The sequence below is a fragment of the Cryptomeria japonica genome, chromosome 8, assembly GCF_030272615.1.
Source record: "Cryptomeria japonica chromosome 8, Sugi_1.0, whole genome shotgun sequence".
Taxonomy (NCBI): Eukaryota; Viridiplantae; Streptophyta; class Pinopsida; order Cupressales; family Cupressaceae; genus Cryptomeria; species Cryptomeria japonica.
The window spans coordinates 478,133,736-478,156,984 of NC_081412.1; the positions used below are offsets into that span (position 1 = coordinate 478,133,736).

At 36.7% G+C, this 23,249-nt stretch overlaps 1 protein-coding gene across 1 annotated transcript in view; it reads left to right on the forward strand.

Moving 5' to 3' along the window:
- The first annotated feature begins 377 nt into the window (after positions 1-377).
- The window catches only part of LOC131043746 (actin-related protein 5), a 167,665-nt gene continuing 144,793 nt past the window's right edge, over positions 378-23,249 (forward strand). Inside the window, exons 1-2 of the mRNA XM_057976976.2 lie at positions 378-661; positions 758-828. Coding sequence (XP_057832959.1) covers positions 561-661; positions 758-828 — 172 coding nt within the window. The 5' untranslated portion in view covers positions 378-560. The remainder of the gene's footprint in view (positions 662-757; positions 829-23,249) is intronic.

Here is a 23,249-nt window from a genome sequence, read left to right on the forward strand (position 1 = left end):
GAAAACTTCATTAATAAGTTTCACATGTACCAATAGCCAATCACTTTTTAGCTTTTTTGGTCCATAATTGGCATATTTGTGCACAACTACTAGACATTTGTCCACAAGTATTGTCAATTTTGAGTAGACGATTATTAAAACTTCTTTAAGTAGGTATTGGGCAACACTTTGAAATGTGTACTTTTTAACTCTTGTGCACATAACTGAACCTAGAATGTGTGTTATTACTACCTAGAATCCTGAACAATAGCTATAGTTAATCATATATGAAAATGACCAAAAAAATCATTGAAATCTGATGTACCATTTAAAATATGTGAGTGTGAAGTTACTCTAGCTAACCACTACTAATACACTTCCCTCCTTTAAAAGTTGAAATTTCACTTATCCAAAATAAATTCTAGGATGGCCCCACTCGTAAATTCTGTGTCGATTCTCCCAAATTGTCTAGATGGCTCTCTGCGCTGAAAGAAAATGAAATAAACGACTACCAAAATCTTACTCTCTCTATTGCAGAGCAAAGCAGAGAAGAAGAAGATTGATAGAGGATAAACAAAACAATGCCTTCCATCACAAGGCCCGCTCGACAGACAGATTATGCGTTGATGCCTAGGGAATGCCCTCTGGTTATCGACAATGGCGCTTTCAGTTTCCGCATCGGGTAGTTGTAAATCCCTAATTCTCTTGTTCTTCCGAAGCTGTTTAATTTTTTTAAAGTTGGCTTGAGATTGGTTAGGGTTTGGTTTTTGTATTGCAGATGGGCAGGAGAGGTCGAACCTCGCTTCGTGTTTCGAAATGGCGTTCACAAGCTTCGTCATAAAGCCTCCGGTAAATTGAATTTCTTTCTTTCGAAGAGAAATATTTTTTAAACCAGAGCTTAGCATTGTCGAGTCTGAGGGCAGAACAGGGTTATAATGCAATGGAATTATTATATATATTTGATCATTGTAGCATACCACATATAGGGCGAAGGCAAACACTTTGCCACATGGAGAAAAATATAGCGAGACATGGCAAATTAGAATGTTATACGATATTCATATAAACATTAGGCTTACATATTTGAAAAACTATGCGGTATAACTGAACAAACTTAACATTGTACTTGCAAAATTTGTATGTAATGAATAAATCACATTTTGAAAATGATATAATCTTCACAAAATATAGTAGACTTAGGGCAAGGTCCTATGCAGCTGTTTAGCTTATTTTGGCTAGTCATCACTGTTCAATTTTTTAAGGAGTAATTTGTGGAGCATGTGACCCCATGCAGCTGCTAATTTTGTTGCTTATTTTTAAGCAGTCATTTAATTTTACGACTAATAATATTATTATTAAATTTTCACATAAAATTTGGAGGGAAACTCTGGTGGTAAATGAAAAAGGAAAATTTGGTGGCAAATAAAAGAGGGAAATAAATTGATAAAGACACCTGACATTTTTTTCAATAAGCAGTTGCTGCTTATTTTTAGCCCCATTTTTTTAATGGCCTATTTTCATTTCCTAAACAATAGCTGCTCCACAAAAATAGGAAAAGATTCTTTATTATCCTTTTTCCACAATTTAAATTTTCCACGGGAACACTATAATTGCTTAAATTTAAGAAGAAAAGACACTTAAGCAGCGTGGGAACATGAGGTTAGAGCAGGTCCCTATGCAGCTGTGTAGCTTATTTTAGGTAGCAGCCATTGCTCAAATTTTTAGCAGCAATTTATGGAGTTGGTGGCCCCACAATTATTCAATTTTGCTACTTATTTTTAAGCAGTTAATTTGTAGAAAAATCAGAAGGCAAATAAAAAAGAGGGAAAACGATTTGTGGAGCCATGTGTTATTTTTCCCAATAAGCAGTTGCTGCTTATTTTCAATTTTTAAGCAGTGGGCACTCCACTAAAATAGGGAAAGATTATAATTTCTAATTTATCTTTTTCTCGTAATAAAAAATTGCATGGGAACACTCCAACTGTTTAAATTTAAGTAGAAATTGTATTTAAGCAGCCGTATGGGGACATGTGGTTATATATTTGAGAAAATCGTAGTGTCATTGACAAACCTACATGTGATGGAATAATAATGTCATGATTGCCGTGTTGTGTGATGTCCCCGGTTAGAATTGGGTTGGCTCCTTTTTTTACTAATGTTTATAAAATAAATAAATAAAGCTTTATTATAAATAAACATTAAATCTAAATTATGAATAAATGAAATTATTTATTAATTTGCATAAAGGGGCCCCTATTCCAACCTTGTCCAAGTTGTGGTGGTTTCCTCTTAGGTCAACTTGGTTGCGGTTCTTCTTGAGGTCAACCTTGGTAGGGATTTGTATATAAACTTATGTTGAAGAGTTTATTTTGTAAATGCATAAAAGGAGTGCAAGCTCTCAGACACAAACTTGAGAAGTCCCTTGTCAAGTAGGATGCCAACCTTGCTTGATGCATATTTGAAGTCCTTTATCAGCTGTCACGCAACATTCTGATTACATACCGCAACATCAACATCATGGGACATGAAGCGACCTGGTAACTTGGTTCAAAGGCTTCAATCTCTCACTCATGCGGTAGATGTAAGAGAACTTGTAGCATATAGGAGATTTGATGCCATTCTAAGGTGCCACTTTAAGGTGCTTGTTTTATTGCTTCAGACCTTCAGTCAAGGCACAACTGGAACATTGGTCTCCAGATAGTATAAGTTGTTATCATTGTTGAATGTATTTAGTTTATTTTCTGAAGTGAATACGTTATTTCTTAATCTGTATTAGTGCATCCGGTGGGCTAAGTTTGCTATATAAGAGGCTTTGAGGCTAAGCGAGTAAGTTATTTCTTAATCTGTATTAGTGCATCCTGTGGGCTAAGTTTGTTACATAAGAGGCTTTGATGTTTGCATATATCTGAGCCTCTCTTTGTTTATATTTGTTAACTGTGTGAACAAATCTGGTCCCTTATCCGAATGGAAACTTATTGCTAAGTTTTGAGCACGGGTATCACTGTTGCAACTATATTTATTGTTAAATCGTGTAGTTTCTTGTTTGGTATATTTCAGTAATATTAGAGCTTGGCATTCTGCTAGCCCGTGGATTATTGAGTGACAAAGACCAAAGATACCAGCCATGAGAAAAGAAGAAGTTCATGGGTGACAGGGAAGAGGCAAACCCTCAAGAATTCATTAGGGAGATCAAAGAGTTCCATATCAGTATGAGGGATACCATGATGGAGATGGTTGAAATTTTAAGAGGAATAAACCAGCAATTAATTACTGGAAGAACTATACAAAATGGAGGTGAAGGGAGCAGTTTGGGTGCTGAGAAAACTTCAGTTAGTGGTGAAAAAACTTTAGGAAATACGAAAACTTTTAGGGCCAAATTTTTGGAAAAAGAGGGAGCAGCAAGCAGTGAAGAAAAGCAACATGACTAGGAAGGTGAGATGACAAAGCTTCATGATGAATACAAGGCCTTAAGTGTTGCCATATGTAGGGACATGACCTTCACCAAATTTTATGTGATGAAGACAAGGACTAGGCATAGGAGGAGAAGGTATGAAGAGAGGAAAGACATTCAACATTGTTTGGGAAAAATAACCTCTCCTTTTGATGGAGCCGATGATTCCTCAGCAAGGGCTTGACTGCAGAAATTAGACACACATTTTTCTTTAATCCAATGTTTGAAGAAGCTATCAAATTTGCCACCTTGCATCTGGAGGGAGTGGCTCACGAATGGTGGTATTATGGCATGGTAAACCAAGGGCATGATTCAATCACTACCTTGGAAGACTTAGCCAAAGATTGATAGAAAATTTTGATAGGAGGGATCCAGAAACTCATTTTAGAGAGTTAGCATAGCTGAAGCAAGAGGGTAAGGTGGAAGATTATGTAGCAGAATTTCAGAGGCTTGTGGGTATGGTTTTTGATGTGTTAGAGAGAAGGCTTGCATTCTTCTTCATGGAAGGCCTAGTTGAACCCCTTAAAGGTTTAGTAAGGGCATTCGATTTGAGCTCATTGCAAGAAGCCATCAAAAGGGCTCTAAATTTTGAAGATACAGTGACTTAAGGACAGATTGAGTTTCAAGCAAGCATCTCTTATGCTATCAAAGAAATTTTTTTAGAAGATCACGCTACCTCCCAAAGAATTACCTCATAAGACAAACCATATAGAGGTGTTTAAGAACAAATTGTGAAGGAAAAAGCTATGCTTCACATGTAGAGAACTATGGCAACTAGGGCATAGGTATTTGGGTAAGGGAAAATTCACTATATATAGTCTCTGATGAAGACATTGACGATAGAACATGGGAAAGTGTGGATCCAAATTTGAAGTTGCTTGAGGACAAGTGACATCTAGGACGGGCTAATTGTGATGTCCTCGATTAGAATTGAGTTGGCTAATTTATTTGAATAAATAAATAAAGTTCTAAATAAACATTGAATCAAATTATGAATAAATGAAATTATTCAATAATTTGCATAACGGCCCCTAGGCTGCCCTTGTTCAAGTTGTGGTAGTTTCCTCTCTGGCCGACATGGTGGCGGTTCTTTTTGAGGCTGACCTTGGCAGAGATTTGTATATGTACATATGTTGTGGTAGGAGAAGGCATTGAATAGTTTATTTTGCAAATGCATGAAACAAATGTAGGCTCTTAGATGCAAACCTGAGAGGCCTCTTGTCAAGTAGGACGCTGTTGACGTGTATTTTGTACACTATCAAACACAGAATAAAATACCTAAAGGGTACCTTATCCTCTCTTGAGTAAAGTCTTTGAATGCTGAAGATATCGCGAAAAGGATCAATCAGGGTGGCTTCAAGGTTCTTTGTTGTAGGATCTCTATGTGTGGATAAGCTCTCTGTGGTATGATGTGATTTGCTGGAATCACAAGGGGACTTACACTTGATGATTGAACTTTTGATTTGCTTTGAATATTGTTGGAACACAGGATTTTACTGCCTTAGATTTGAAAAAAAGAAAAAAAGATGAGGGTGAGGAAAGAATCTAATTCTAATACTAAGGAATGTAGGAGCAATGATTGAGCTTTGATGAAATTCTAACTAAGTCTTGTTTTGACATCCCAGGACCATCTCCACAAGGTTAGTGCGATCTTCGAAGGAAAGCTTTATGATGTTCAAATCATCATTGCAGGCATAGACACCATCAGGCTGATGCATATCAATGAAGAAGCGGCAATTGAAGTTAAGCTTAAGCTGAATGATTCTAGTTGACTACACAAGGCAAGTCTGCAATCAACAAACTGCTAGTAGTATGGATGTGCGAATTTCACCATCAATCAAGCACATTTCTTCCACTCATCTAATAACATGAAATCAAGTATGAGAAGTATAGAGACCATGCAAATTGTCGAATCGACCCATAAATTTCACCATTTCTTCAATGAAGTTTTACAAGTCTCTTACAACAACATCTTGGCAACAATCTTTGCCTTCTCTCTCTACTCTACTCTAATTGCTATTCTATCAACTGCTAATCACCTTCTAACTACTCTCTATTCACTAACTCTATTCTAACCGCTTTCTATTATCCTTTACAAATGAAGAGCCGGGGCTTATATAGTGCCCTTAATACAATTCGATGGCTGAGATCAATTTGAGATCAATGGCCAAGATTCAACAATGAAAACCCTAATTAGGGTTTGTTACAACCATTACATAACATTTAATGCTCGACCAATGAAATAATTGTATTAATTGGACACATGTCTTCTCTGGAAAAATCGACCAATGGATAGCCGGGGTAGGTACATTGGAGTTTGTGCCATCTCCCATGAGTTAGGTACATTGAATGTGGACATGCTGAGGTGGATCAATCCGACTGGAGGAGTGATGATTGGGATGCCACCTCATTTGACACTTGGTTGATACTCACTTGATGTTGCTGAGAAGCTAGCTTTAATTAACTCTTCTGAAACTATCTGCTTCTTCAACGAACCCTTTGCTCTGACTTCTTTTGTCTCTGATGTGCAGGATGATGATGTATCTCGCCTTGTAATGCTGGATTGGAAGAGGTCGCCCTTGTCCTTGCTTGATCTTCTTGGAGGAGACTGTCCTTGATCTGGCTTGATTTTCCAACTCCGGGATCTCCATTTGATGCCTACACAAAATATTAAAGTTAGTCTTTTGAGCATCAAACCTTAAAGTATGAAATTTAAGACCTTTAAAAGGTAAAACTTAAGATATTAATTTGAAAAAAGTCATGATAAATCAAGAATTACGCATTTTCGAATTAATAATGAATGGAATTTGGATCTTCAAGACTTAGACTTTACAAAATTGCAATGGGATCACAATAAGTCTTGAATAAGAACTTCAAAAATGATTCTTCATACCTCCCTTTGAGTATTAAACTCTAAGAAATGATGCAAAAATAGATGAATTTCGCTAGGCAAAGTGTAGATCATAGCCTCCTCTTGGATGAATCACGCCTCCTCTAGCTTCAAAAGAATTTCACCTTCCACTAGCTTCTTCAAGATCTGGAAATTCGCCTTCAAATGTCTTCAGAAAAATCTGGAAATTATCCTCCAATCTAGCAAGAAATTCGCCTCTCCAATAGCCTCCAAGATGAATTTCGCCCCCCCTTAGTCTCCACACTTAGTAGAAATTCGCTCCACTCCAGCTAGATTTCGCACCTTCAATTAGCTCTCCAAATTCAATCTTGAAAGGATGATTGAATGATTTGAATTGTGAAAAAACACCTCCAATATATAGAGCGCTCACCCCATTGCTTCCTCTAGGCCGACTTGGCAAAAAGGAGGTTAAAAAATAAATAAAATCTCAAAAAGGAGAGGCCGACTTGATAAAATAATAAAAATAAGCCTTCAAGCGCTCCATTTTTAATTCTAATTTCACAAAAAATAATTTTAAATGCCTTTATAATAAGAATTCGATTTTTTTGAGGCTCAAAATTAATTTATTAAATGCCAATGTGTCTTCTATTAAATGCCAATTTAATTTAAATTTTCCAAATATTTCGAAGTTAGCAATTTGGCATCTAATGCAATTTGGAGGATATCAACGTTCAAGTATGGTGAAAATAAAAAAATGCTACCAACTTCGCCCTGGACCCTTGGAGAGGGACAGGAGTGAACTTTCAATTTTGGCCTTGCATTCCTCATTTTCACGTTCAAAACTTCATCTAGTCTTGAGTTTAATTTCACTTGATCTCTAGGAGGGAAGTGCATTAGGACCTTTTTTGCCCTGGACCCTTGGAGAGGGACAGGAGCGCTTTTTCACTTTTGCTCTTAATCTTTCATCCTTTAATTGCCAACTCTCATTGTGGGGTGAGTAATGATCTCTCTCATCCATTCCATACACGTTCAGCTTGCTTTTTTCAAGGCAAAATAGGTGTTTCAAAGACTTTCGCTCTGGGCCCCCAGTGAGGGACAGGGGCGACTTTTGTGTCCTTTGCACAAATTCTTAGTCACTTCAACATTCAAATTACCCCCAAGGCGTAGAACATCATTCTCCACTTCCTTTTGAGTCTTGGAAACAAAAAGTTATCTCGAAATGCAAGGAAAGTGGGCACACTTAGAAATTTCGCTCTGGACCCTTGGAGAGGGACAGGAGCGAATTTGCAAATTGTCATCAAAATTTGTAATCCTTGCATCTCAATTCCACTTCAAGGCATTTTAAACATCATTTCAAACTTGCGCCCTGGCTTAGATTTGTCCAAACTTGGCGAGAAGGAGTGGATATTAGGTTTTTCGCCCTGGTTCCTCAGAGAGGGACAGGAGCGATTTTGTAATTTCAAGCTTATCCGTCCTTTGCTAGCCCTCCAAATTATCTTCAATGGGCAAAACACACCTTCTTCCATTCATTTCAATCACAAAACTTGTTTTGTCCTTGCAAGAAAATTGGACTTTTAGAAAATTGCTTTGGACCTTCAGTGAGGGACAGGGGCGAAATTATCTTTGTTGCCCAAAATTCAACAATTTTCAAACTTTCAAACTTTCAAACGCATCCAGTAACGTCCAATCTTCTCTCCGGGAAACCCTGCACAAAACAAGTTAGCCAAAATTAGCGAGAAATAAACTTGAACAACATTTTCGCCCTGGACCTTCAGCAAGGGACAGGAGCGAAATTCGCTCTGGACCTCCTAAGAGGGTCAGGAGCGAAATTCGCTCTGGATCCTCAGCAAGGGTCAGGAGCGAAATTTGACTTTTTGAACTCTTCGTCAGGATAATTTTATGGAATACAACATTTAAGTATAAGAAAGAAGAAATAAGTTATATTCCATATATACTTTCAGGATGTTTGAGAGTGGTTTCAGACCTCCAGGAGTTATATTGCAAAATCTAGTTTTTGGAGGTTCTTCAGTTTCCAGACTTAGTCAAATTTCAGGATCAGGACATTCCAGACTTAGCCAAATTTCAGGATCAGGACATCACTCAAGCCGGACTTGCTATCCATGTGATCCCCTTGGCGACACTCAAAATGCAAAGGCTAACAGACAAAACCCTAAAAGACCTAGAAATCAAACCCTAAAAAGCAAAAAAAGCAGGGGTCCCCATTTGCAATGGGGCGATGTGTGAAATGGTCACAACAGACGCCAACCCTGCTTGATGCATATTTCAAGTCCTTTATCAGCTATCACACAACATTTTGATCACATATTGTAGCATCAACATTACAAGACAAGAAGGGACTCGGTCACTTGGTTTGAAGGCTTCAATCTTTCACCCAAGGGATAGATGTAGGAGAGCTCGCAACATACAGGAGATTTGAGGCCATTCTAAGGTGCCTATCTTATTGCTTTAGACCTTTAGTCAAGGCACAAGTAGAACATTTGTCTCAAGCCAATATTATCTGTTATCATTCTTGAATGTATTCAGTTTATTTTATGAAGTGAATAAGTTATTACTTATTTCTTAATCTTTATTAGTGCATCTTGTGGCCTAAGTCTGTTATTTAAGAGGCTTTGATGTTTGCATGTAGCTGACCTTTTTTTTTGTTTATTTTTGTTAACTGTGTGGACAAATCTGGTCCTTTATTTGAATGGAAATTTATTGCTACGATTTGAGCAATGGTATTACTGTTCCAACTATATTTATTGTTAGATCGTGTAATTTCCTGTTTGGTATATTTCATGCTGTGCTTCTATGCAATTTACATAGGGGTCAATTGCTTGGAAAACATTGAGATAAATAAGTGAAATGATGAGAAATGAGATCCTAGCCTGAATTCATAAACTAAGATCCCAAATCAATATCAATTTAAGATCCAACTTCAGTCCTAAAGGAGACTTGGATAGTATGTGTGATTATTTCCTCTTATTGTTTTTGATATGAAGATGTAAGAACTAGGTAAAATGCTAGGAAATTTAGAATATTCAACATAAACAGACAGATTCAAAACTAAAAGTCAACTCAGAAGTGCAGATCGAGAAATAAGACATCGAAAGAAACCTGTCATTGAAATTTGAGTTTGAAAATGTTAGACAAGTGTGTTAGGTGCCCTAGTCTTGGAGGTGCTTTTGTCAGCTAAAACTTCAGATCCTAGATCAGGATGCTCTATAGATTACTCCCTTTGAAATCTAGCCAAAAAGTGCCGAACAGGTGTGCTAATCGACATATTCCACGAGTTCTTTCTTGTTCAAAATCTAGAACTATATGTCTCAGTTTGCTCTTTGCACATCTGCAAATTTCCGTTGTTGGATTTGTAACTAGCACATAGAGAAGAGGGAAAAATAGTTGTGTTGTATAGGGGCTTGCCTAAGTCAAACCTTGGGTAAGTATTAATCTCCACTGCAACAATGATTGATTAGAAAAGGGAGCTTACCCTTGGTAGGGTAGAGTCTAAAATTGAAATGAAATGCTGATTTGAAATGCTATCACCTTAAGATTGATAATGATGGTGATGCAATGCTCTTTAGATAAGTCCTTTAAGCGTTGATGCAATAACATGATAAATAATAACATATTCCATCATGAAAACATTCTTGAAGATAACATGTTGTAGCTTGTTGCTTCTTGTGCTCAGATCTGCTCTTGAAGGAATTCAAAGTGTTTGATTGTAACTTGTGGATTGATTGTGGTTAGATGAAAATGAATTAGAAATGATACCTTTATGTAGGGTTGTCAAGGTATCTGGCATTTAGGTCGACTTCTAACAGTCATATCAAAATATTGGGATCTGATCACAAATGGCAGAAACTAGCACTTCGAAATATTGAAATTTGAGCCCCTTTTTGCAGGGACTATGGTGCTATGTGCCCTATCCCACCCAGAAAAGGGCAAACCAAAGGTGGTTGCAAAGTGCATAGGCCTAGAACATTGGATTGGATCACTGCTAGAGCATTTTAACAACTAATTATGCCTTTTTTGCTCAATTTCACCTAGTGCTTTTATGCTTCTAGTTGCTTTAGTTGTGCATCTAGTTTAGCTAGAGTTAAGCTTTTCTAGCTCCTCATGCTTGCACTTCAGTTCTCCTAAATTTAGCTTAGAGTATCTTTGTGCTTTCTTTATGAGTGCCTTATTGTACAATTGTAATTAATCCTATAATCTTTGTTTTTGAGGAGTATGTCATATTTTTCTTTCTACTTTTGTTTGTGGAATGTGTTCTAGTTTTTTGTTTGATCTTGTAGGCTTGTGTTGCGAAATTCAACATGGTATCAGAGCAAAATCATTAATTCAACATGGTATTAGAGCTCAATCTTTACTTCAATATGGTATCATAGCGTGAATTCAACAAATCCCTTCTCAAGTTTGAGGGTTTTTTTCTTAGAAGCATTGCATGGTCACTAAGTCTGCCTTGTGTGGAGTTGGAAGTGGGCAAATTTTTATCAGCTTTTGGAGCAAAACTGGCATTAGATTTTTTTTGGAAATATTCCATTTTCAAAAACTTTCTATTTTTGGAAACATTCTTTTTTTCGACAACTTTCTATTTTTGGGAACTTTCTATTTTCTAAAAGTTTCTATTTTTGGAAAGTTTCTTTTTTAAGAAACCCTTTCAAGCCTCCAAGCCCATTTTGATGTGCAGTTGGTTTTTCGACCATAACTTTCTCATACAACGTTTGTTTTTTGACTTTTGCATATTGTTGGAAAGTTTGTCTAGCAAGGTGTGTTATGCTAGTTGATTCATGCTAAAGAAGATTACAAAGCAAAATCTTTGTTTGCTAGATAATCTGAATATGCGACTATAAAATGGGCGCTACAGTGGCACCAAGCACAAGTAATGAGGAGGCCTTATATGTTCCCCTTAAGATGTCAACATATTGTCTTATTGATATCTTAAGGAAGATAGAGATGCACATCAAAGGATAAAACACCTTCAACACCAAGGAGACATCCTTAACAAAAATCCATGTGTTCCAAGCTAGGTAGATTCTTATAAAGGATACAAATCTTTAAGCATGGAAAATATTAGTTGTAAAGGAGATATCTTGCAACAAGTGTAAAAGGACTGTATCAAGGATACATTATTATCAAGGGGGGAGGAAGAGATCTTTGGCTAAAGATATCCACCTTTGTAAAGAGAGGAGATCTTTGATAAAGATGACATCTTCAACTAAAAGAGGAAGGAGATCAAGAATAGCCCACCTTCGCAGTTGCTAGAAGAGGGGATTCTTGATGGATTGCACACTTTCAACACCAAGGAGAGATCATTTAAAAGATACACGCTTTTAAGCAATGAATAGGTCCTAATCAAGGATACATACATCCAAGCAAGGAGAAAATCCGTATGAAGGACAAACAATTCTATGCAAGAAAGGGAAACTGTTAGAAAATAATGAAGGAAAAATGCTTGAAAACTATTCTTGGCCCCTAGTATAGAGGTGGGAAAAATTAAGCTTTTATGTTGCTACCCAAGTATGATTGCATATGAAATTGTACCACCATGAATGACAACGAACTCCCAGAAGGTAAGCTACTAGTGTCACATAGTGAGGAGCAAGATAATAGGAAATAAATGTTATTGAGAAGGGACAAGACAATGGTGCCACTTATTGTCACTTGTCATTTGAACAATACCAAAATTGCTGAATTGTTGAATTTTACTCTTTGAAGCTTGTTATTCATTAGTGGAATGACCATATATTTGATGATACATACACAAAGAAGAATTTTCATGATTTTGTTTAAGATTTTTTCTTCAAATTTTCAAAGGGAGAGTAATGAAATTGGCTTTAAGAGGCTCATATAAAATACTCTCTTGTTTAGATGAAAAGTTAGGAGAGGAAGACAAATGCATTAGACAATAAGAGAGGGGATGTCAACAAAGGAGGAGGTTGGAAACCTAAACCTTCTTTAGAAAAGTGTGATCTAGATTTCTTGTGGGCCTCAATACTTTGTTCCATACATCCTAAACCATGTCCATTGTATCCATGTTTATAATTTTTTAAAACCAACTCCATTTTGATTTTCCGAATCCGATGTAGGATCCTTAGTGGTTGTTGAAATGGCAAGAGTAGAGGGTTGACTCTTCGTTTTAATTGGGTTGAAGTCTAGAGAGCCCCAATCATCATAAAGACATGTGTTGGAAGAAGAAGAGGTTGGAATGGATGTGGAAAAAGCTTGGATAAATGAAACACTAGGCTCCTTCGAGGATTTAGTTTTAAATTTAGGGACTTTATGTTCTCCATAAAAGGAGGGTATAAAGTCTAAAGGACCCCAATTTTTCTCTAAGAAAGTGTCATCGATAGGAGATTGTGTTGTAGAAGGAATCATAGTGCTAAGGGAAGATATAGATCCTACCTCTTTTTTGACACCATCATATGGATTTTTATCACCTTCTAGAGTGTACATTTTGCTATTATAATTGAATTTGAGATTGCGATGAAGAGTAGAAGGGACTATTCGCATAACATGGAACCACGGTCTACTTAGAAGAAGATTATAATTGAGAGTATCGGGCATGACATGGATAGGTGTGGGTAGGATCATGGACCTACTTTAATAGGCAATGCAATTGTACCTAACGATTGTCTACCAACATTATCAAAGCCACAGATACAAAGAGAATCATGTTGAACGAGGGAGGTATCCACTTTGATCTTATGTAATAAGTCAATACTACAAACATTAAGACCTGGGCCATTATCAACTAAGGTACTTATTGCATTACCATTAATGAGCACAATGATCTTGAGAGGATCATACTGATTTGGAACTTCCAAAGGTGGTAACTCATGTTGTTTGAATACAATATCTAACTTTGTTTCATGCACACGATCAAGCAAGGCTGCTACATCATTGGGTCTAGCAGAAGATGAGACAACTATCTTTTGTAAGGCTTCTTGGAGCATCTCGTGGTATGTAGATGAAATTTGAATTAAATCCCAAAGGGAGATCTTAGCTGGAGTAGCACGAAGTTGCTCAATAAGATTATATTCCTTACCAACATGTTGTGAAAGATGAGGGGGTAGAGGAAGAAAAGGTTGAGAACTAGGAAGAACATTTGAATCTTGCTCGTTGTTACAAGTGTTATATGTGTGAGCTACTGCATGATAATCGACTCATTGTGACACTTGTTGATTCAGTCTATCTCTTTGAGTAAGTTGTTTTGTGAAGTTTAAGATGTAGTTGAGAGTTCTAGTTGGATTCTTAACACCTTGTAGAACAAGCATAGGTTTGTTTTAAGTTTGAGGGGCATCTTGACAAAGATGTACAACTATTTGAGGTTTCACATGATTGGCAACATGGAGTATATTGACTTGACATTGATTGGGCTCCTTGCTCACTAAGGCTTTATCTTTAGAAGAGAGAGCATTGGAAATATTGCTAGCAATACTCTCGTCTTGCACCAAAGTATTCTCATGAGTGGGACCAATTTTGGGAGAGGGACAAGCATGATTCATCAATACTTCATCTCTAGAAGAGATGTCATTAAAGTGAATATGACGTAAAGTGGAATTAAGGTCAGTCTTAATGGTATCATTCTCTTTTACTACAATATCCTTATAGGTAGGACCATGATTCATCAATGCTTCATCGCTAGAAGAGAGATCATTGGAGTGAATAGAAGGTAAAGCATCATTAAGGGGATTGTTAACCATATCAACCTCGTGCCTCACAATATCATCCCCTTGCACCAAGGTACTCTCATGTGGGATGTATATTTTTAGGAGAAGAATCGACATAATTCTTCAATGCTTCATCCCAAAGAGATAGATCATTGAGAGAAGTGTTAAAAATATGTTTTTGCACCAAAGTGTCCTCATGGGTGAGATAAACTTTGGGAGAGGTGTAAGGTGATATAAGAGAGGCTAAGGCAACATCACATGCATAAAAAAATTCATTTATAGCATTACTAGGAAAACACAATGCAAAGACAAGTTGGCCAAAGGTCGACCTTTTATCTCAAGTTGGACGACATGGAATGGGGTCTGGGGCAGTGTCTCAATTTTTTTTTTGCAACGTGAAAGTATTTTAAAATCTCCCTTTTTTTGGTCCATGATGTCTAATGCAATGAAACAAATATGCTTTCCAATTTATGCAATTAATGAAGCAATGATGTAATTAACTAAACAATGCAATAACATAAGAAATAAATTTGAGTAACAAATGCATTTAAATCTGAAAATATCATGCAAAAATTATATTTGGAACCAAAAATCAGAAAACATGTCGGCCTAACTTAGAGACATAAACTAAGATCCCAAATCAATATAAATTCATTAGGGGAAATAGCCAACAAGATTCAACTTTAGTCCTAAGGAGAGCTGGATACTATGTGTGACTATTTCCTCTTTTTATGTTTGGTATGATTTGATACGAAGATGCAAGAACTAGGCAAAATGCTAGGAAATTGACAATAATCAACATAAAGAGACAGATACAAAACTAAAAGTCAGCTCAAAGTACAAATATGGAAATAAGATACAAAAAAAGAACTTGTCATAGAAATCTTAGCTTGAAAATGCTGGACAACTGTGCTAGGTGCCCTAGTCTTGGAGGTGTTCTCGTCAGCTAAAACTTCGGATCCTAGATTGGGATGCTCTGTAGATTACTCCCTCCAAAATTCGACCAAAGAGTGTCGGATAGTTGTGCTAATCAACATAGTCCATGGGTTTTCGCCTGTTCAAAGTTTGGAACTGTATGTTTTTGTCTGCTTTCTGCAAATCTACAACTTTATACTATTGGATATATAACCTACACATAGAGAAGAGGGAAATATAGTTGTGCTGTGTAAGGGTTGTCTAAGTCAAACCCCGGGTAGGTATTAATCTCCACTACAACGATTGATTAGAAAAGAGAGCTTTCCCTTGGTAGGGAAGGGCTAAATTGTAATGTCCCCACTTTGAAATAGAATTTTTATAATAAATAATAATAATAATAAAATTTTAATATAAAAAATTAAATTAAAATATAATTAAAATGTAATTAATTAAAATTTAATTAAGTTAATGAATGGTCAAAAGACATGGAAGGAAAAGTTGTGACTCCCTCTACAATGAGATATAAAAGGGAGAAGAGAACCTCATTTGTGAGAGGGATAATTTGGGAATCAGAAGTGCAGATCTGATTGTGAAAGGTTGTGTCCCTTTCAAAGGGCAGAAATAATGAAGAGTTACACTCTTTCAAAGGCTGCTAATGGTGAAAGGGTGTGTCTCTTGCATGATGAAGAGGTGTGACCTCTCCCTCACATTGAGAGCTATAAAGGAAAGGAATCGAAAGCATCTAGTGACATCACCATCGATCAGATCAGATCAGAACTGTTACTAAGTTACAGGCAGTAACATCCTTGTTCTTGATGGTATGAATGGGGATGTGCTTAATATATCTGTTTAATATATGAAGCCTGATAATGTTCTTATGCAGAATTTAATAGTAATATTAATATAGACTGCAATATGTATGACAGTCATAATATACATCCACAGTACAAAGTGATATTGCCATAACTTTGTCCTAAGTCATAAATCTATTCTAATCCTTCTATTCGCCAAGGGAGATGGGTGCTGCTAGGGAAGGGCAGAGTAAAATCACTTCAATAGAAAGCCCCAAGGGTGAAAGGACTCCTCCTGAAATCTGGGCTGCAGGCCTCAAAGGTGAATGGACTGAGTTCTGGTAATCTGGGCTACATTAAGGAGGTGGTGTCAAGTGCCCTAGGCAGCCAAGCTCTCTTATTGGAATGGGGTCAGATTGGTTTGGATTTAGGCATGGTTTTAATGACATCATAAGCTATATTACAGAGAATTAGTTAGTTATGCTCAATTAATCATGATAGAAGGTAGTAACATAGATGTTGCTCTTGGGAATTGACAGTGTCTAAATAGGGGACATTACATAAATCTGAAATGAAATGCTGATTTGAAATGATATTACCTTAAGTTTGATAATAATGGTGATGCAATGCTCTTTAGATAAGTCCTCCAAGTATTGATGCAATAACATGATGAATCATAACATAGTCCATCATGAAACATACTCGAAGATAACTTATTGTAACCTGGTGTTCCTTGTACAAATGAATTAGGAATGCATGAATTGTAACTTGTGGATTGATTGTGCTTTGATGAAAATGAATTAGAAATATGTTCTTATATAGGGTTCTCAATGTATGTTTGCATTTAGGCCGAGTTCCTATGGTCATATCAAAATACCAGGGTCCAATCACAAATGGCAGGAATCGACACTCCAAAATATTCAAATTTGAGCCCCTTTTGGAGAGACTATGGTTTTAGGCACCTTAGTCCACTTGTCCATCCATAAAAGGGCAAACTAAAGGTGGTTGTAGAGTGCATAGGCCGAGGATGTTGGATCAGGTTACCTCATGACCATATGGCGATAGTTTGAATGTATTAAGGCCAAAAATAGGCTCAAAATGATCCAAAAGGAGGCACACTAAAGCAAGGGCCCCAAAAGGATTGTGAAAGTGTGAGTAGTTACAATTTATGACACTACATTAAGTAATTATACTCAATCGTAATTCAATAAATAATCTATGGTAACAAGCTAAGCAAGCCATTTTCTACATGGAATGGTTTTATCTTACTAGGAATTTACTTAGGTCATTGCTTCATTGTTATATGGGCCGCAATGATTGAGCCGTAGTAGAGCATTCTTATGCAGATCCTTTGTTTGATTTGGGTAGACAAATTATCAAATTCTTTTGTCTTTAATGACTCGATAGGCTTGACCATTTCTACAAATATACATTTATATTAAGCACATCAGATAGCTTAATTACTAAACAAGCACGATTACCTTTTTGACAGTACTATCTTATGTGAAGCTTATATAATGTTGGAAAGGTATTGCAACCCTATATCCTAATGTACTGTTTTATTAATTAATTAAAAAATAGGAAAATATATATTTTGGTACCCTAGTTTGATGGTGTCCTAACTCTTTACACACTTGTCAGAAATCAAAGTTCTTGAATATGTTGGAAACAACTCTGTAGAGCTGTTGAGAGGCTTAGCCAATACAACATGTTTCTCCAGAGCAATAGAGGGCCAGGAATGCATTGAAGGCCTCCTAAAATGTAGTTAAGATTACTAAAATGTAGAAAATATGAAAGATATAATTTTTAGATATTTCGCAGATTTGACCATGCAAATGCATCCAAATGCTTCTAAACCTCTATTGGATTATAAGGCATCTTTGGATGGGTTTGAATATGCCAACATGAGTCAAATATGACAAATTCTATGACAAGTTTTAACAGTAGTAAGAGCATCTTCTAAAAATAGCCTAGAAGACGATGATCAACTTGGGCATTGGTATTTGTGCCATTTTGGGTGCCACTTCTTGGCACTTAGATTTGGTGCATGGTTTTGGAAACCACTCTTGGTTTGTGGTTTGATATGTGCATACAAATGGGTGCTGCTTGGGATGAAGTATATTAGTTGATTTGCTATTATTGCTATGTTGTTGGAATTACATCAAAGTTGTAGGTTGGCAATACCTCTTGTAAGCTCTTGTTCTTGAGATGGTATTTTAAATTTGTTGCTGATAATACAATTGGTTTGTGCTTAGGAGAGTGGGATTTTTTTCCTCCTAAAAGGGTTTGACCCCCGTAAACCTATTGTTGGTGTACTAGCCATGCTTAGATGTCATCTTGCTTATGTAGCAAGGTAGTTACAGGGGTAGGTAGGATATTTCTCCTATATGTATGTCCCTTCTATGCATTTTTTATTCATCCACTCAATACACTCTTCATTTGCTCTAGTATTTTTGCCTCTTTGTTGTTTCTATTTCGCCTAATATATCTAGCTAAATTTCACAGCCATGCTAGTGCAAATGTAAATGCATTTATTTTGGGTGGATAGATTTCTATGTAAGATTGTGGACCTATGACTGAGGTGTGCTCGTGATATTCAGCATTAAGATTTGAGTAAGGTTCGTAAATTCTGCAAATATTTACTCTCTGCCAACAATATTTGTCAAATATATGATGGAATTTGATTAATCTTTGCAAATTCTATTGTAATTTGGAGCAAATTTCTTAAAATTTGTACAATCTTTTTTGGATATTCATTGTAACTACGAGTAGTATTTGCAAATCTGTTTAAATATTGAAGAAATTTGTGTAAATTTCAAAGAAGATTGCCTTCATTTGCAAAGTTTGCTGCAATTCTGCAAAATTATTGTAAAATATCTGGTTTATGAGGAATATTGTCAGTTGTTGCAAAATTTGGCAAAACTTGTGTTCAGATCTGCAAATACTTTAGCATTAAGCTTTGCATTTCAATTCAACCTGGTATTTGGTTTAAATCTGCAATTATTTGGCTCAAGACTGCAATCTTTGGGCTGTTTGGCATTGACCTACACTCCGAGTGTCATTTTGGTTTGCAACCTATTTTGCTAGCTCCAATTTTGGTGTGGATTTGCATTATTTGGTGTCGAATTGCAAATTTTAGTGTTTTGACTTGCTTTTTCACATCTATCTGCACTTCCTTGGCATCGATCTGCAATTATTTGACAAAGCTAGTAGTTATCTGGCATGAAATGAAAACCATTTAGCTTTTGGAGTCAAATCATAGTCATTTTTGTTGGGCGTGGCGTGAAGAATTGATTGAGATGATATGCAAACTTGAGTTTGTGTTCTAGCATGACGTGAAGATCTAATCAAGCCGATCTGCAAACTTGGCAGCATCCTTTGTGTTTGCTAGGGCATCCTTCTCTATTATGGCGAAAAAAAGAGAATTAAAAATTTGAATTTCAAGTCATTTTGGTCAACATTTGTCCTTTGTAATTTGACTTTGGCAGATCCTTATGAGTAGAAGTTTAAACTGAAGATTGAAAATCAACTTTTTTTTGGCATTTGACTTTTGTTTGATCAACTATTTCATTGAAAATGGTGAGCAATGATTTGAGCTATTGAGGTAGCTTTTGAATTGATGACCTCCAAGGGTTTGAATTACTAGTTATCACACCTCGTTGGCAAGCAAGTCACCTCGTCAATTTGCTATTTGAAGCGTCCCTTTGGCATCAACCTTTGGTGTCGAGATCAGCCCTTGGCATTTGCAAACTTGCATTTGAGTTCTCTATTTACTATCTAGGTGGCTAAGTCATTGATCTCCATTTCTAGTTTGGGTGGCATGTGCTAGGCTATTGATCTCCATTTCTAGGTTGGGAGGCAAATCCGAGTTGAAGACTTCTAGTGGCGAGGTATTTGGGTGGTAAGAAATTCTAATTTTTAAATTTGGAATTTGGATTTGTATTAACTTGCTATTTCAAATTTGTATCATTTTGAAAATTGCTTAATTTACAAATGGAAAGGGATCGTTGTCAACTTTATTCTAGCAATGTTGAGAACTATTCATGACAAAAAGTGCAACTTAAGGGGGCTTAAGTTCCTCGTTTCTCCTCTAAAGCAAATTATTTGTATTTTTTGCAAAGGCATCTTTTAAAATTTTGTAATGCATTGGGCGTAGATTGGCAAAAATCAAATTGACATAACTTTTAATCGGTAGCTCAAAACTGAGTGTCGTCCTTTACGAATGTGGTCAATTTTTCATGCATGTTCCATTGGAGTTGTTTTGGCACCATGTTTATAAAGTGCCATTTTTGGCTCCTAATTTGGACTTGCCTATGCACTTCACTCAAAAACTGCCGATTGGGGGGGGGGGGGGGTGTTCTTCAATAATGAATCAAGGCTGGGGGGTCGGAGGTGTAATTTGTGTTGTCTTTTGTATGCTTCTACGCATCTATTTTATTTTAGTTTGAGATGGGGATTATACATTTAATCATGAACTCAAATAAATATCTACTTTTATGGGGGTTCATCATGTCAAAATCGCAATTTCATCCTTCTGTTGTCAAGCTAACTTTAGAGAACTATTTGGCCTGGAAACAAGGGATCAAGAATAACTCTTGTGAGCATGGTCTACTACCTTGTCTCCTTGGACTCGTTCTTGATTCACGTGATGAATATCAAAAGAATAAATGGTTTAAGAAAAATGACAAGGTCTATGGACTGATAGGCATTACAATTTATGAGGAATATTTTCATCACTTAGAGCACATTGAATGCCCTTTCACTGCTTGGACCATCATCCAATAGCTGCATGGAGACTTTGAGTCTTCACCAAATCGTGATGTTTCCCTGGCTACTACTGAGACACCTGCCACCCCAACTTGTGCGGACACATCCTCAAGGAATTATTAGTTGACATGCTTTGATCCACCATGTATTGTAGCATCTATAATGGAGGACACTCTTTCATCTCTTGTTGCTTCATACTTGGATTTTAGTGATTCAGTGTAGCAGGTTTATATCAGTCTTCCAAAGATAGCTCATTAGGATACATTTCTACTAGATGTTGCATCTTTGTTCCTTTCATCTCTTGTTGCTTCATACTTGGATTTTAGTGATTCAGTGTAGTAGGTTTATATCAGTCTTCCAGAGATAGATCATTAGGATACATTTCTACTAGATGTTGAATCTTTGTTCGTAGAGTCTCGCATTGTAGACTTAGAGGACACCGTTGAGGAAATTTATCTCCTCTTTCATGATAGCTTCTATGAAGTTGATACTTATTCTTTAGATGATTTGAAGGCACGTTTAGACCCTCCTGTTCTTTCTTTGCCTACATTTGCTTTTATTGTGAGAGTACTAGATTCTTATTGGTTTAATTGTTTGGTGAGCATCATACATTCATGATTACTGTACCTAAATCTTCCATGGTACTTGATTTATCATATTAGTATTTGTCACAACTTGGCATTGGCTTAGAGATATGTTGTGACCTTTTCACACATCGGCCCATTGCTAACGGGGACCCCCTCTTTTCCTGCTTTCTGCGTTGTTAGGTTAGGGTTTTGGTTGCTTAGTGGGCAATTTTGTGTTTCTCGTGCTTGAGTCTTGGAGTTTTGATCATGCCTAGTGCCGTTTAGGGTTTTGAGGTTATAGGATCAAGTGCGTAAAATTGAGATTTTAATGATCCTAGTTTGTCTAAGTGTTGACCCTTTTGGAGCGTTAACGTGTTTTTGAATGTCCTCATCGGTGATTTTAGGTGCTAAGGTGTTTTCAGACCTTTTGGAGTTGTTTTCTCGCTCCTAGAGAATTATTCAAGTTGATTTCGCACTTTGTCCCGATAGATTCCCTTGTGTTACGCTCCAATTTTTGATGAATATGCCTAAGTCTAGTTGAGTTTTATTAAGTTTCGAAGTTTCTAAGTGATTCTGAGTGGAAAAATCATCATATTTCGGAGTAAAATCCATATTCGAAGGGTTTAAAGGTCAAAATTCCACACTAGAGCTGCTTTTCCCCTCGTATTCTTGACTACCCATGGTTTTCCCCTCTCAGAATCCATACTGGACATGGATTTCCCCTGAAATCCATACTTGCTCCATTTTTCCACCACTGTGAATCCATATTGAGGTCGTTTTTCCCCTGGAAGCATAAAATTTGACTAAGTGCGAGGATTTGTCCTGACGACCCACATTTTTCCACCAGGGAGGTATGGACAAGGTTGCGGATGACGTTTGCATTCATTCCACACCTGGGTCGATTTTCCACTGGGTCTTTTGTGACAAGTTTTTGAGGATTTTTTGTTCGGATTTTCATCCAGACTCATATTGATTTTCCACTGAGAGTAATTTTCATGGTTTTAGAGTTCGGATTTTCATCCAGACTGAGGTCGATTTTCCACCAAGGGGCAGTTTGAGTAAATAAAGTGATTTTTGTCCGGAATTTTTATTCCACACTCAAATCGATTTTCCCCTAGCCCCATTTTGTGTGCATTTTGATGGATTTTGTTGGAAAATTTTCTCCGTACTAAGATCGATTTTCCCTTATGGGGAATATTTTGACGTTTTAAATAATTTTGACGGGATTTTTTAATCCCCACCTGGATCGATTTTCCCAAGTGGCTCAAGTTTTGATTTAAATTGCAATATTTTAATAAAGTGAGCCTTGTTTTAATTGTTTTTCAATAAAGCAATGATTATTTAATAAATTATAAAAAACAATTAAATGATTTGCAATAAGCATTTCAATGTTTTCAACCTTCTAGAAGCAAATCAGTTTCACCCAAGCAAGTATAAGAACAAGTGGTTTATCCCACATTGCTTGTGTGGTGAAAGTTGGTGATGAATAAAGTTTAAAGAGAGGAGTCTAGCATTATTTTATTATTAAGTTTGCCAGGTGTCTCCATGCAAGGGCGATTTTCTCTCTTATTGGTTAATTTTGGTGAAGCGATTGGTAGAGGACTCCATTCTTCTCCATTTTGTCCAGCTTAGCAACCTTTTGGTGGCTGCCATTAATGGCTTAATTCCACGATTTTCCAAGTTTGGCGCTATTTTTGGTGTGTTTGGCGATTTTGGTGTTTATAAACTTTGGCGATTTTCCTTGACACCACCATCGTTGCTTGCTGTTATCAGACCTCCATTGTGCAGATTGTGTGCAGATTGAAGTAAATTTTGAAGACATTTTCAGACTTAAGTGTTTGGCGCCATGATTGAAAAAAATGTGATTTTGATTTAGCAAGAGTTTGTGCCTTTTTTGGGTGGATTACCTCATGTTTGGTGGTCACCATTATTCCCTACTTGCTGATGTTGCTTCAGATCTGAGTCTTAACGCCATTATTGCAGTTGGTTCAGCCTCCATTGTTGGCTGGTTATGTATTTTCAGACTTAAACTTTCATTGCCAGCCAGCTTCAGCTTCAACGATTTGCCTTTGGGAGGGTTTTCCAAGTCATCCTTAGTTGCATTCTTCATATCTGCTCCACGTGGAATTCCAAACACCTTAGCAATCGCATCCTCAGCAAGGTAGGCAATGACAAGTGATTCCTAGGTATCCGTCCGACAGAATGATCTTGTTGGAAGTGGTGAGACAACTTCTAGAGTTTGATTCCATTCAAAGA